This window comes from Lepidochelys kempii, chromosome 4 (assembly GCF_965140285.1).
Source record: "Lepidochelys kempii isolate rLepKem1 chromosome 4, rLepKem1.hap1, whole genome shotgun sequence".
In the NCBI taxonomy this organism is placed as follows: domain Eukaryota; kingdom Metazoa; phylum Chordata; order Testudines; family Cheloniidae; genus Lepidochelys; species Lepidochelys kempii.
The window spans coordinates 10,738,637-10,753,693 of NC_136383.1; the positions used below are offsets into that span (position 1 = coordinate 10,738,637).

The 15,057-nt window shown below is 49.6% G+C and overlaps 1 protein-coding gene across 2 annotated transcripts; it reads right to left on the minus strand.

Moving 5' to 3' along the window:
- Positions 1-12,028: 12,028 nt before the first annotated feature.
- LOC140909921 (growth-regulated alpha protein) lies at positions 12,029-14,562 on the minus strand. 2 transcript variants are annotated; one of them, XM_073340011.1, is made up of 4 exons: positions 14,473-14,562; positions 13,591-13,717; positions 13,415-13,498; positions 12,029-12,118 (listed from the first exon to the last, which is right to left on the minus strand). In XM_073340011.1, the coding sequence occupies exons 1-4, from the start codon at positions 14,498-14,500 to the stop codon at positions 12,100-12,102; spliced, it is 258 nt and encodes an 85-aa protein (XP_073196112.1). In that variant the 5' UTR covers positions 14,501-14,562; the 3' UTR covers positions 12,029-12,099. The 2 variants fall into 2 exon arrangements, with proteins under 2 accessions (XP_073196112.1, XP_073196111.1); XM_073340010.1 differs by lacking the exon at positions 14,473-14,562 and adding an exon at positions 14,232-14,366.
- Between the last annotated feature and the right edge of the window lie 495 nt (positions 14,563-15,057).

A 15,057-nucleotide genomic window follows, 5' to 3' on the forward strand; every position in this document is an offset into this window, starting at 1 on the left:
TGAGCCACCGCAGCGCCCCGCAGTCGCTTTTATCCCCGCGGGGACCCGGCCGGGAAATTCCCGGGGCAGAGGGGGCGGAGCGGCCGGAGAAACCCGCTTCAGCCGGGCTCCGCCTGCCCCGGCCCCGCGCCAAGGGCTGGGCTCGGGGACCGGCCCGGGGGCCGGGATCCCCGCCCGGAAGTCCCCGAGCGGTGCGGCCGCAGCTCCCGGCTCCCATCCCTGCAGCCAGCGCCCCGCTGCCGCTCAGCCGGGCCAGCGCCCGCCGCAGGAGAGCGGAGCCCGCCGGGTCCCGCACGGGCCGGCCGAGCAGCAGAGGGGGAGCCAGGGGAGGAGCGTGCGCGGGGGGCTTTGAGCTGCGCGTGTTCTCGGAGCCCAGGGGGGCCACACGGGGCTGACCCGCGAGATAGAAAGGCTCGGTAGAGGCCCCCTCCCCGTGCCCACTCACTCCGTGCCTACCGGACTGGACAGGCCTTCTGCCCTGCGGTGGGGTGGGCGAGGGGCTTCTGCCAGCGCTGTCTTACCCTCGGGGCCCCTCCCTGCGCTCCCAGGTGCTGGCTGCAAGCGGAGAGCTCGCGGCAAACAGCGGGAAGCGGCAGGGAGGGGCCGCTGCTTTGGCTCCGCGGGGGAAGGCAGCGGGTGTCCCTGCAGCGCCCCGCTGTTTGCAGCAGCCTCTTGCCAGGCCACAGCGCCCAGCTCGCTGGTTCCAGCCGCTGCCCTGCAGGGAGGGCACCCGGTGGCACCATGTGACCGAGCAGAGTCAGGAAACCCTGGCAAGAGTGGGGGGGGGGGGCATGTGACCCCCACGTGCCCTCCTGTGTCACCTCTGGCTTCTACCCAGCGGAGAGGTGGGGGGGTCTTGGGGCTTCAGCACGCCTGCTGAACCCTCCCCTCCCCTCCCCTCCGGGCTGAAGCCCCAAGCCCTGACAGGCGCCTCCTGGGGGGTGCAGCGCTGGGCCCCGGCAGGAGCGACCTGGCTCCTGGGCTTCTGAAGATTGTCACATGCGGCTGTGAGGGTCAGGAAGTTTGGCCACCCCTGTCCTAGCCAGTGAGTCGCCCTGTGGGAGGGGAAGGGGACGGAAACTGGGCACGGCCACCAGCCTGGGGGGTCTGAAATATGCCCAGTCTTATTATTTCTGAGCTTGAGGGGGGAATGAAGACACAGGTCAGCCCAGAATCCTGCTGGCGTTTGTGTCTTTCAAACTCCTTCAATTCCAGAATCGGTGTCAACCCTGAGCAAAGTCTCACGTCTCTCGGGGGAGTGAGGAGAGCTCTGGGGTCAGTTTGGAGAAGTATTTCCTTACACACAAGTCATTTTACCACGGGATGAATATGTAATTACACGAAGATAGGCTGCCTTGCAGTGCAGAGAGGCAGACCTTGTACCCCTGGTGTAATGAGGGCAGGAGCAGAGCCGTATAGTGCACATAGGGTTTGGCCTGTCTGCATCAGGCTAAAGGGGGTGACGCCATTTATCAGATTCTGCCCTTGGTTTCAGTGAAGCCAGTCTGGGTGAACAGGTGAAGCAGAGGGCAGCTTTGTCCCTCGAGTTCATGTACTGTCTCCAGCTAACTCCCTGCTCAGGCTAGTTCGTGGGATCTTAGTGCCTCTTGCTGCTCCGTTCAGTGGCATAGCTTTTTATTAGACCTCTAATGCTCCCTTTATGAAACTACGTCACCTATTCTAACACTCGCCAACAGCATTAGCACGATCAATCTGCACCATCAGCAGTATTTGCTATTAAGCAGTGTGGGCCCTGTATTTTAAGATGACTGTGCAGGGTTTTTTTTACATCTGCAGGCTCACGCTCTCCATAATTGCAAAATTTTTACAGGAAAGGAGAAGCTAAGACTGTAAACATGTTGGTGACATTCGGGAGGTCATGTATTTATGAGCCCAGCAAGCACAGTTAGCTGTTACATTAATCCAGGGGTCTTGCCCCGGGATCTGATGAGGAGCTCAGATTTCACTGTTATCTATTGAAGCTAAAACTCCACATCTGGCTTATTGCAAATGACTGGAAGCACATAGTAGGAGGGGGGAAATCCTTCTTCCCAGATCATTGACACAACCTTATGATTTGTTTATATTACAGTAATGCCTAAAATGTAGTTTACCAGTGAGTGAGTCTGTGTCATCTGACAGCTATGGCACCCCTAAACATTTCTTGCTCTGCAAACTTATGGGCAAATTACAGCAACACCTAAAAATGACCAGACATTCAAAACTGGGGGAACAGTTTTACACACACACACACACGTACGTAGCTGTGCACTAAAAAACCCCCAGGAATGATGCTATGATGCATCTTCCAAAGCTAAAAGTCCACATCTGGCTTATTGCAAATGGCTGGAAGCACATAGTAGAAGGGGGGAAATCCTTCTTCCCAAGTCATTGACATAACCTTATTTTTTATTTATTTATTTATTTATTTACTTTGTCTTTCCATGGAATAACTGTATTTCCAGCAACAGCTTGGTAAAGTCTCACACAGCTGAACAGAAGGTTGGCAAGACCTATTTTGACGTGTGGTACAGTCCTTGCTGAACAGTTCCCATCCCATGTGGGGCAAAATATGCCAGTGCATTTTTTTGAGGAAAAATCATTCTTACTACGTCAGCTGACACTTACTTACTAGAAGGCTCATCCCGAAAAAATGGTGTCCGTAACTTGCCTTTTGGTGAATTCCAATAGGATTCAGCATTAATTCGTCAGAGCTTCTGTTTAAGATACATTTATTATTTAAAGGTGAAGTTAAGTTTCAGGTGCCCTCCGGGAATGAGGTAATCTTAACTCGTGAAAGAGGCAGCAGCAACTCATTGCATGAAGGAGCTAAAAGACACCCTTGGGAATTGCTTAATTACATCTAGAAGGAAGTCCTCCTTGATCAACAAACATGACTTGTCACCCAACATGTAACTTAGCAATATTATTCAGGGAGTAGGAGCCTATTTCCTTCCAGTTCACTTTCCTGTGTTGTAACTAACTAAACCCATTTGTTGTAATGCAAGGCAGAAGGACAATTATGACGTGTCAGAATGTCTTAATCCTGTGACCGAAGTGTCTAACTTGCCCAAGAATTAACCTGGACCTTGGCCTGAAAGTTAAATCTGTCCTGAACTAGTTTTGATGCCTTGTACGAACACCTACCACACACTGAATGACAGAGAAATTAGAGATGTACTGAGAGCGCAAAAATGGTGGATAAACATTTGCTTGAACTGAATTCCCTTCAGTCAGGTTTATGCCCATTCTGCGTTCACTTTCCATGACTGTTGGTGCAACAAGACTGCAGATTTTTCTGATGTGCATCTAAGAAGAATTTGAGACGTGGGGATATTTATGCCAGTAGGGCTTGTGTAATCCACTAGTGAGTGTGTTACAGGTCCCCCCTGGCCATGCCCCGTCTACATAGGATAGGAGTCTGCTCCAGGCCTAGCTAGGGGGCTTTAGCTCAAGCTGCAGCAGCTCATGGTTATTAGCTCTGAAGATCCCAGGTCCAACACCGGTTTTGTCAGCCAAGATGGTGGCTGTCACATCAGAGCCAGGTTCTCCAGTGGAGGCAATAACAGACTCATTACCTCTGTGGATCAGGCACAGTGGGGATCTATAACAAGGTCCTGATATCTTCTCCCTGGCTAGCAAGGACAGGCAGGTGCCATCCCTTGTATAGGAAAGTACGACGGTATTCTAGAGCACTGTTCCAAAACCACTCATCTGAGAGTCAGGACAGTGGAGTGATGCAGTGTCTGGGGATAGGACTCCACAGCTCTGTTCCCCACACTGAGCCAGATGGACTGGAGTCAGGATACCAACAGTATCGCGCATAAGGCGATTTTGCTGCCTGATAGCAGAGCAAGGTGAGGAGTCCTTCCCCAGAGCCACATGAAATACCCTGGGTGGTGCTGCTCCTACAAGGCAAGACCTACTTAACACAGACAGCCCTTTTGAGGAGGAGGTGTGGTCCACTGACTGGTCAGAACACGAGCAGGCCCTGTGCTTTGTGTCCTCCCACAAAACGTACCAAACCAAGGAGAAGGCATCCCAGTTGCACAGCTAGGTGGTGAACCAACACAAGGCAACAAACATAACGTCCTTGTGGGAGAGACGCCAAAATGATTCCAGTGATGAGAAAAGGAAAGGGAGGGAAAGAATGAGCTAATAATAGTAACTAGATCACCCCATGTAAGTTGGTTCACAGTGTGCAACCACAGAATCCAGAGCAGTTAGCCACCAAGAAAACACCAACTATTAAACCACAGTTCGGAAAATAAAATGAGCACATTACCCTGGAGCCAGAGCCAGCAATAGTAACGTTACCCAACTATCCAGCATGGGCCGGCTAGTAGCCAAAAGGAGGCTGAGTGCCTGAAGCCTGCCAGGGAGTTGTAGGCAGGCAGAGGTGACACAGCTTCTCCAAATGCAATGGGTGAGGGAATGGGGGTGGGGAAGGAAAGCCAAGCCAAGCGGGGAAGCTGGGTTTGGATAAAGGGATGCATTCAAGGAATCTTTCCATGCCAAGAGAAAGGAGATCTCTCCACATCCCCTCCCTCATAGGTGTCTCCTCTGTCTTCCCACCCCATGTCCAGCTTTCTGGCCTTAGCTCAGGTGGCTGAGCCCCCCGGTGCTTCTCCAGCTCTGAAATTTGAATAAGCTCTTGTAGCGGGAACATCTCCTGCCTGAGTGGGAAGCTTGTTTGCTTCTGTCTCCTCCTCTTTCCCTGTTTTAGGTTCATTCTTCCTTTTTCCCCCTCCTCTGCTTCCCTTGCCCTTGCTGTTCTGTCTCACGCACGTCATCCCTGCCCTGCCTGTCCCCCTCCCATCCCCTTTGGTCTCCCCACTCTCCGTATCTGCTTCTCACTGCCTTCTTCCCATTCCTCCACCTATGATCATCCCTAGCTGGGTCCCCCTTCTCCTTCTCCCAGGTCCAGGCTTGTTCTCTTCTCCAATCCACTTGTCCATGGTTCTCCCAACCCTTCCCATTTGTGCTACTAACCTGCTCCCTTCTCCGCCCTGTCCACCCCCAGTTATGTGCTCTTTCCCAATCACACAAGAGCCCTGCACATGCCTCTCCTTCCTGTTAACTGGGTGCTGCTTTTTGAGCTGCCTGATAGCAGAGCAAGGTGAGGAGCTCTTCCCCGGGTGGGGCTGCTCCTGCATGGCAAGACAACCTACTTAATGCAGACAGGCTCCTCTTGTTACCCCTCCACTTCACAGCTGACTGTCACGGCACCTCTGCATGCCCTAGCAAAGGATCAGTCATGGGGACAAGGGGTGGGAAGAGGAGACAATCTTCACTATCAAGTGGGGAACAGGTTCTGAGAGGGGCCAACTACACTTTTTATGCTGGACACCTACATGGAGCTATTGTCTTTCCATTTTCCCCAGGAGGCAGATACCCAGTCCTTCCCCCAGCTTTCCTCAAGTCTGCTGGAATCTGATCTTGTGCGTTTTCTACTTCCAAGGCATTTGTGTACATTTTTGTGACACATCGGGCTGAAATCCTGCCCTACTGAAGCAAATGGCAAAACTCCTGTTGACCTGGGGCCTGGATTCCAACCCAGGAGGGCTCCGTGTGGCCAGAAAGGTGGCCTTTTTATTTTTTACTCCATGTTTCTAGGCACCTACCATAATGGGGCCCTTGACTATGCTTTCAAGGTGCTACTGCAATAATAATAAAGATTAATAATTAATTAATAAGAAGAGTTTTCAGATAAGGAACCTTCAAATCATTTGAGACTCACTCATCCTAATGTAACCCATGCTCACACCTCGGGTTAGGCACTGTCCACAAAGTCAAAACTGAGTGCTCACCCTGAAAGAGTGAACTCCTTCCAGGGTCAGAGCTGCATGACTCTAGAAAATGATCTGCACACCATCTAGATTCCAAAACTGGGATGAGCCCATGGCTAGACTCTTCCACTATATGAGTAGAAGCCTCAAGGCTTGGTTACACAGCCAGGAGGTGGTGAAATATGAGAGCGACTGGGTGGTTCAATGCCTATTAAAGCGGTGCGCAGCGGTGAATACATTAATCTCTTGTATCGGTAAAATTGGCACAGCAAAGGTCAGTGGATCAGATTTCATGCTCAGACATGCTGAAGTGTTTGAAACAGGGAAGACCACAGGAATGGGAGTAACTGCACAAGCATGCATCTTAGTCGGGGGATAGTGTGTCAACTGCTAGAAATGATGACACAGAGAGGACAAAATGAATGTTGTAACTGAAGGATAAATGTGCGAGCCACATTTTCCACTTCCCAGCGATTTGTTTCATGTCGCTGTTACACTTTGGATGGGGAATGAAGACATTATTTTTCTTTTTAAGGGCATCAGAAAGCAGCTGTGCTGACTTTGTTCATCCTTGACACGGGACAAGGTAGGACCTGTCCCTGCTCCCAGTAAATGAATGCCGTTGTAGCGGACACTTCGGGTATCCTTAGAAGAATACAGCCAAAAGCAGAATTGGTCTGGATTTTCAAAACTGCCCAGCTCCCACTTAAACATCTAGATGGTCAGATTTCCAAAAGAGTTCTGCCCTCTGCGTATCCACCAGAGCTACTGGATAATGGGTACTTTTAACACAAAGGGAGTGCCCAATTTTTCAAACAGGAGCTGTCGTGTGAAAAGGTGGCCCATAGCTCTTTGAAATACAGGCCATGGGTTTTTTTAACGGTGCCTAAAATTATGATCCAAATACATATTTAGTTGTCTGTGTTAAGTAACTTGGTTTTCAAAATTGCTGAGTGAGCACCCAGCACTGACTTCAGTTGACTCCAGAGTAGGCCCAAAGTCCTCTATTTCTTTCAGGTGTGGTGCTGAATGGCAACACCAACAGCGCAGTGGATAGGCATCTCTTCCAGTCTTCTATTCATAGAGATCTCCTCAGCTGCTGCACTCCAGCCTGGGTTGGAATCTTTCATCCTGGTCTGTCTACCATTAACAGAGCTGCCATCCCAGGCCCTGCAAACAGAGCAAAAAGCCACAGTTTGTGATAACCATCTGTTCCCAAATTTACTCAAACATTTAAAAACCTGTGTTCATAAGAAAAAACTGGATGGATAGCCCAGTGGACCAAAGCCCTCTCTCTACCCAGTGATCAGGTCAGCTTCTACACACTTCTCCTTTTGCTGATCTCAAAAGAGCATCTCTAGGGATGAGAGGACAGTCTCCATGTCTAATCCAGCCTTAGTTTCTTTTGCAGATACAGTCAATATTGCTGGTGGTCTTTGTGACCTGGGGACTAACAGGCGATCAGGTGCCCCTTTTAATTTCTGCAATGTGTATTTCATTGGCTAAGTGTGTATGTGTATTGATGCCATCTGCATGTCAGACCTGCTCAAGTGCGCGTAACTATGTCGCTCGCTCGTGACTGCTACCCCAGAAGGCCTAATCCATAGTATGAACACCACAGCTGACCAACGCTCTGCTTTAGCTACCAGAGGCAGGGGCTTTGTGGTGTTGAAGTCAAAGTTCCTGGCTTCAGTCTGGGATATGACTTGCGTGTCGTTTAGCTGATGCCGGCAGGGTCTGTCGTTTGCAGCCACACAGCTTATTACAGCCCCCTCTATTGTGTTCTCTCCCTTGCGGTGGTTAGACCATTGCTTTCACTGAAGGTCTTTGTCTTGTTTCACAGGATGGTCCCTAAAGTGGTATCCATGTTCTCCTGTTGCATCCCTCCTCTCTTGCTGATGGACAGAACTGCCTGCAAAGTGTCTGTCCTCTACTGTTCAGCTCGTCTTTCCTTGGCCAATGCGTTCAAGAATAGAGAGATACGGTGTATACTCCTTTCCTCCTCCAGTGCAGGGACTTTCTGGGGGAGATGGCTCTTACAGCCTGACTCTTAATTATTTGTACTGAGGTGAAGCCTAGGAACCCCAATCATGGACCAGCACCCCATTGTGCCAGGTAGTGTACAAACAAGAAGACAATCGCTTCCAAAGATTTAATGTAGTCTGTTCCCCTAATTCATTAGTGTTAAACACGATGTACAGTACAGCAAAAGACAGTACAGATGTCACAGATACCTGAAAAGTAAACACAGTGACATTGCCAACCAGTGATGTAATGAAGGCAGACTGCTAGACTAGCTTGTCTATAGGCCACTTTTCCTGTTGGGACAGTCAAATGTCTGGCTGCCCTGAGTTTATGAACAAATGATTCAGGAGACAATCCCATGAGCACTGCTAATTGGGTTCTAAAATTAGTGAACTTTACATCATGAAAAACAACCCCCTCAAGTCAGAAGCCCTGGGAGGCTGCTTGACCCACTTTATGAAACCACTCTGTAATTTGGCACAGCTGGTGGTTTGCTCCGGAGAGAGTCAGCCTGAAGAGCAGGTGTGTTGCATGGCAGGGTTGAGATGCGTAGGCAGAGTTTGCCCCTCCTTTATTCATATTGGATCTGGCCAAAGCCAGTTCTGTTAACAACCTCGCTTATATGGAGGAGTTGGACTTATTTAGAGAAAATGCTTTGTGGCTCAGGGAGGGAAAGTAAAGCTCTGCTGAACTGGGTGCAGCATTAGAAGTGTTTGTGTCAGAGAGAACGGAAGCATGGGTGTAGGTGGGAGAGCTGGAATTGCAGATAAGTTTCCGGGCCTTCTGAGACAGCGGGGATCTGATTTTCATCTCACTTCTGAACTCCATTCCCTTTGATGTACCCCACTGGTGAAAGCTGAGATCATACTTAGACCACCTGTAGTTTCACTCACCTTAAATTCCCTTGGATTCAGGCTTTCCCCAGGTCTTTATCTCCCTCTGTCCACTGAATAGGACCAGACCCAAACTTCCTCTGTGCCTTTCCAATTTAGGTGATCCATTCGGTTTAAGAACAGTGAGGCGCTACCTTGTAATGTGCTTTCCCCTACTTCTCTAAAGTAAAGGCCCATCTAATCAGGATTTGACCTGGAAATTATTTTGACTTATGCAAGAATCCTCTTTTTTTCCCCATTCCATATAAGATAAATTGTCATGCTAACTCACAATTTACATCTGGGAACATGTTTTGAGATGGAGTGGTTACAAACTTTACTTTTAATATTTATTTCAGAGACAGGAGGTTATTTCTTTTTCATGCTTGTAACCAAATTTATCTTTGAGAGGGAGGTGGATATTCCTAATAATTTAGTTGTTGTTAAGTATCACCTTCCCAGTTCATTTTGTTTCCCTTTAAATGGAACTTTAGCAATATAGGGCCCAACCGTGCCACCACTGAGTGCAGAGTTCCCAGTGAGCTGGTTAGAAGTTCAGCCTAAACGCTCTGGCCCATAACGCCGTAACAGTGCAAATTTAGGCAGCGTAGCTGAGCCTTTGGTCAGATTCACAGGATTTAATTGCGTGCATAATTTAAGACCAAGATATGTAATATATGACAATGAATGGAAATAAAGGCCAGGTAAATTTTAGGAAACATTTATTTATTTAAAAAAACTGAATAAACCTACAAGGATCATACAATGGAAATTCCAGAATCAAAAAGTCCATTTAATCACCAAAACATTCCTGCAACAATCTTTCATTATATTTATGCTCTGGTGCAATTTTTAAAAGGGACCACGTTATCTGACTATGGTGAATTCTTCTTAGAAGGTGATTAGATTTCTTCCACATTTTGTAAGCATTGCTATAATAACCTAGTGCTTTAAAATGCAAGATACAATACAAAATGTGTGCAATATAAGGGCCTTGCCTTACAGAGTTTACAGTTGGAAATCAGATGATCTAAACAGGACAGGAATTCAAGGGCAGGAAGAAGAAGAGATTCAGAAATGGCATTATGTAAATTTCAATTCTGTTTCTTTGTTTTTTTTAAATTGTACCATCTGAAGTCCTTGGCATGCTGTCTGGAGCGACTCATAACCATGAATGCCTGCCTCAGGGCAGACTGTCAAAAGCAGGGCAGACACCCCTAACTGGTGGTATGTTCTATAATTAGATTGCCCCAACCCACTAACAAATGTGAACTCCCAAAGTACCACAGCAGTCTTATAATGGAGTCACAGACAGTCCCCTTATTGAAGTGTCTGTCTTGCGACCCAGGCAAGTCGTGCTCTGTGGTAAATGGTCACTTACACCAAAAATCACAAAATATTCCAGATAACACTCACTCCCAAGAGACCAGTCACTCATCCAGGTCAATTTGCATCCTAGTCTCACATCAGAGACAATGCAGGTAGCTAATTCTGTAGTAAGCTAACTAAAGGTTGATTAGCTAAGAAAAAGGAATGAGAGTTATTGAGAGGTTAAAGCAGGTACAAACCTATGTGCAGGTTAGTCACAGTCTATAATTTCAAATGGTAGCAGAGATGTAGTGATCTGCCATTTTCTCAGAAGCCTTTTAGGGCTACCCAGAATAACTCTGGGGATCTCCCTCTTCTTGTTCAGTTATTCTGCCCTATTCGAATACAGTCCAGAGATGAAGAACCTTTCCTTGTGATACACATAAGTGAAAATAATGCAAGTAGCATCCCATTAGTTTTCACCCAAATACATTCTGGTACATTGAACAATACATTTATACAATTCTTATACATTGACCTTTTTGGCCTGGCTTCCAGCTGCATTTGTCAGTTCTCAGCTGACTCGGTCCTGGCCGGAGCTGGCCCTTGGCTTACCAGCGTCACAGTCCTAATGACTATGCCCTTGCGTAAAAGGGATCCCATCAGTCATTTGGGGCCAAATCCTAAAGTCCTTCCTCATCTGAATGTCAGTTTTCACTAGTAAGGATTGCAACAGTTGGCCTTGATAATATTAGTTTAGATTCCACTTCATTGCAGTGTTGATGTTTCTGCCGGGCAGAGACAGGGACAAGGAGAGGGGAAATTGTGCACATGGGCCCAAAGACAGAATTCGGTCCATAATAAATGAACCCTTCATCGGCACCACAGCAGTTTTCATAGAAAACCTGACACTGTGCCACACGTAAAGGACATGGCCCGTCTAAGGTTGCAGGGAGCAACATACACTCACTCCCTTAAGATCTGAGCACTGGAGAACAGACAGAAGCAACATCCACGTGTAGGAACAAGGTCCGTCCACGAGCTTTTCTTTGGGGGAGGGTGAATTTGAAGCCGATGGGAAAAAACGACCGCTGGGTTCACTCTGGGCTCTGTCCGACTCCCACTGGAGTCAGGATCAAGCCTCTCCTCTCCGGCAGGTTTCCCACATGACAGGGGTTCTCAAACTTCTCTTTGTGCTGGGCCCCTCTTTGAAAAGATTTCAGGCTGTGACGACCTCCCCCAAAAGGTGACAGCAAATTACTGGACAGACCCACAGGGGAATACTCATGCTATCGCCACCCTCACGGCTCTGCTGCTGGTGGCGGCACTGCCTTGAGAACTGAGCAGCCAGAGAGCAGTGGCTGCTGAACCCCCCCCCCCCCCACCCCCAGCTCCTCTTTCCCCCACTGACATTCTTGTGATCTCACAACCCCCCGGCAATAGGCTGGTGACCCCCTTTGGGGTCAGGACCCCCAGTGTGAGAAACTCTGCTCTGTTAGCTAGGAAAGATTTTTCCTATCACCGTCAGGCGTGTGTGCGGAACATAACTGATCAGATGTTTTGGGGATTAGCTATCCAAATTGTCTTCCCTTGGCTACTGTATAAAAAATGAAAATCTAAACGAAAATCCCTCTCTTACTTTTGAACACTGGGATGTCATGTATTACACTGGAGACAGTGGATGCCTTCATGAAATACATGAATACAGTGGTTCTGAAACTCTTTTCTATGGTCCAGAGCTCTTCCTGATGGTGTGCAGAAAGATAAGCAAATCGTGGACATCATCAGAGTGTTGGGATGGGAGTGTCCGTAAGGTCATCTTCTGAAGTGGTCCACAAGAGGAAGGCTTGTAAAAGCATACTATGCTACCAGCACACAATGAATCCTACTTCTGATTGTGTTTCCTCTGAGTGAGGAGTTAATGTAGCCACCTTACTGACAAAGCACGCTGTAATAGTTAAATAAATACAGTACAATCTTGCTGCACTACAAACAAATATTTAATAAATAGGATGAGCACAAATTCAGTGTGACCCACAGATAAAATTATTTTCTTGCAGTCCCTGGCTCATTTTCTTGGCAGGCAAATCCAGAGGTTTTCTTCATTATTTTTTTGATGTTGCACTGAAAGGAAAATGAAATGAGTTGAGATCAGCACTTATCCACTCAGCCAAGCTGATAAGACTCAGACTTGCTTTAAAGGAAAATAGTTTTTGCTAAGAATGGGGTTATCTCAGCACTTAGTGTTTTGAAAACTGAAAGGAGAACTCCAAAATGACTGATAACCCTCAGCTATATATTGCTTTGAACAATGAGTGTTTCGGAGCCAGGCTTTCTCACATGGAAGTCATGGGGTCCCTTATTTGGTAAAGGTTGTGTCAGCCAGACTGACAAAGGGAAATAGGTAACATGAACCAGTATTAGCCCACTTCAGTGATACTTCTGGGGGAATGAGATACTACACAGGATGGGTAAGAGTGGCAGAATCTGGACCCAAATGGGAATGGATGACAAGTCACTTGGATATTAAAAGGTTCTTTGTTTTTGGTTTGTTTTTATGTTTACAAGAGACATAAGGTCAATTTTAGGAAATGAATTTCTACCAATATAGATATGCTAATCCCCACCATTAAAACTACCTTCATTTGTGTTGGAACAGAACGGGAATACATAAGGTTAGTGTAGCATCAAAGAAAGCAATCTAGGACCCAGTTCTGCAATGCACAGGCTAATATGCCTGTAATTGTATTCATTAAGCTAGTAACTAAGATAGAGGTGTAAGAGTTTGCAGAACTGGGTCCAGCACCAGGTTGCTGGAATGGGCTCTTTAAATCATAAGAAATCACACGAATCAGATTTGGAGATATCTGAAAATTAATAGAAAGCCCTGATTTGTAAGACTCCTACTTTTCTTTCTATTGTTTTGTGAATGTAGTTAATATTTTTCATCCAGCACAGTGGTGGGAGAAAAATCTTGCCTGTCTATATCATGGCTTTGGAGAACCTGGTAGCCAATATCAAGCTGCATGTGATGATACAGGGCAGCTCATCACAACATTTGTAAAGGCTAGACATCTCATAAACTCTCCCAGGGTGAATCCAGCTCCCCTCTTAATAAGCTTGAATCAAGTCACAGGACAATTTTGGAATGATGGCAGCCGATTAAGTGGAGGGGAAACATTTCTGTAAAGAACAGTCTTCGCTGGGCCAGCCCAGACCCTATTTTCTGCTCCCAGCTAATGCACCAGGTTGGGCTGCTAAATCCATGAGGAAGCCAAGCCTGGGATTTCGGTTTGTTTTTGCTGGAAGCAAGTCACCTTTTCCTTTTAGCCCCCTGGGCGGCTCATTGAATCGATACACCCCCTGCGACAACAGGCAGCGCCCAGATTAGAGCACCCGGAACACCCCCAGGGCAGGTACCTGCTCAGGATCTTGGTGAGGATCAGCTTGACCCAGGGCGCGCTGGGCTCCAGACAGATTTTCTTGCCTTGCTTCGTGGTGGCTCTGCGGGGAGGCAGAGGGGAGAGCGGGGTGAGCGCGGGGCTGGCGGGGAGGGGGCGCGGGCTGGGAGGGGGCAGCAGGGCCCGGACACTTACATGACTTCTGGCACCCCGCAGTGGGGCCCCTCGGGGATCAGCTCCACGAGGGCGATGAGCTTAGGGGCGATCACCGCGGAGACGGTCTGCACGCATTGGCACCGCAGCTCGACGGCCCCGGGGGCCCCTGTCAGGGGAGGGGGAGAAAGACTCAGCTCCTGCCGGCGGCCAGATACTCTGCAGGGGGGCGGCCGGGGACACCCCTCGTCCCACAGCCTGGGCCCGATCCATCCCCCCGGACACCTCCGCATCCGGCCGGCTCTCGGACACCTGGGTCCCATCCACCCACCCTGGACACCCTCCGCATCCGGCCGGCTCTCGGACACCTGGGGCCCATCCACCCACCCCGGACACCCTCCGCATCCGGCCGGCTCTCGGACACCTGGGGCCCATCCACCCACCCCGGACACCCTCCGCATCCGGCCGGCTCTCGGACACCTGGGGCCCATCCACCCACCCCGGACACCCTCCGCATCCGGCCGGCTCTCGGACACCTGGGTCCCATCCACCCACCCCGGACACCCTCCGCATCCGGCCGGCTCTCGGACACCTGGGTCCCAGCCGTCCTTCCAAGGCCCAGTGGGAAGCGAGACTCCCCCAGCCCGGATCCCAAGGCCAGCCCGGCGCAGCGAGCCCCGTACCCCGGCAGAGCGCGGCGCAGGCCGCCACGAGCAGCAGCAGCAGCAGGGGGCGGCCGAGGGCGAAGCTCCGGGGGCGGCTCATGGTCCGGGCTGGCGGCGGAGGCTGGTGCTGGGCTGCTGGGCTCGGCTCAGCTCTGAGCCACCGCAGCGCCCCGCAGTCGCTTTTATCCCCGCGGGGTCAGCACCCGGAGCCCGCGGGGAATTCATGGGAACCCCACCCCGCCGTGCGGGGCTCACTCACCTGCGGAGGGGAGGCGGGGAGTTCCCATTCCCCGTGCCCTGGCTCACATGGGCCGCGGATGGGTCAGGCGCGGTTCGTCTGAGAGTCAGGCTGTGAGTGTGTGAGCGAGAGAAATAACACCCTGCCCTGGGGCTCACCCGCCGCGGCCCTTCCCAGGTGGGGTCATGCTGCCCGGGGGGGTCACCGGCCCCGTGCTGAGAAGCAGCCAGGTCATCATGAGTAGGAGTGAGTCGTGTTCTCTGGGCACCCGGCGCCCCAGAGGGCCTGGGGCTCCCCCGGGGGAAATAACATGAATGAGCATTTCAAAGGTTACAGTTGACAAGTAAATGTAACGCTCAGGTTCCAAGCTGGATAGCTAATACATAGCTAGTTAATAGTCATGAATATGTATTATGATTAACAATCCTTTAATACAGAACCAGTGCAATGGCGAGCCACCAGCTCTGAGCTCCCAGCTAATTATGTCCGTTTATGAAGCCATCGGTTCCCATCTCTAAACTCCCCTCTACCCCTGCTCTCCAATCCCAGAATCATATGTAAAGACTGATAACATGCAAAATGGTCAGAACAGATGGACTCCCCGTT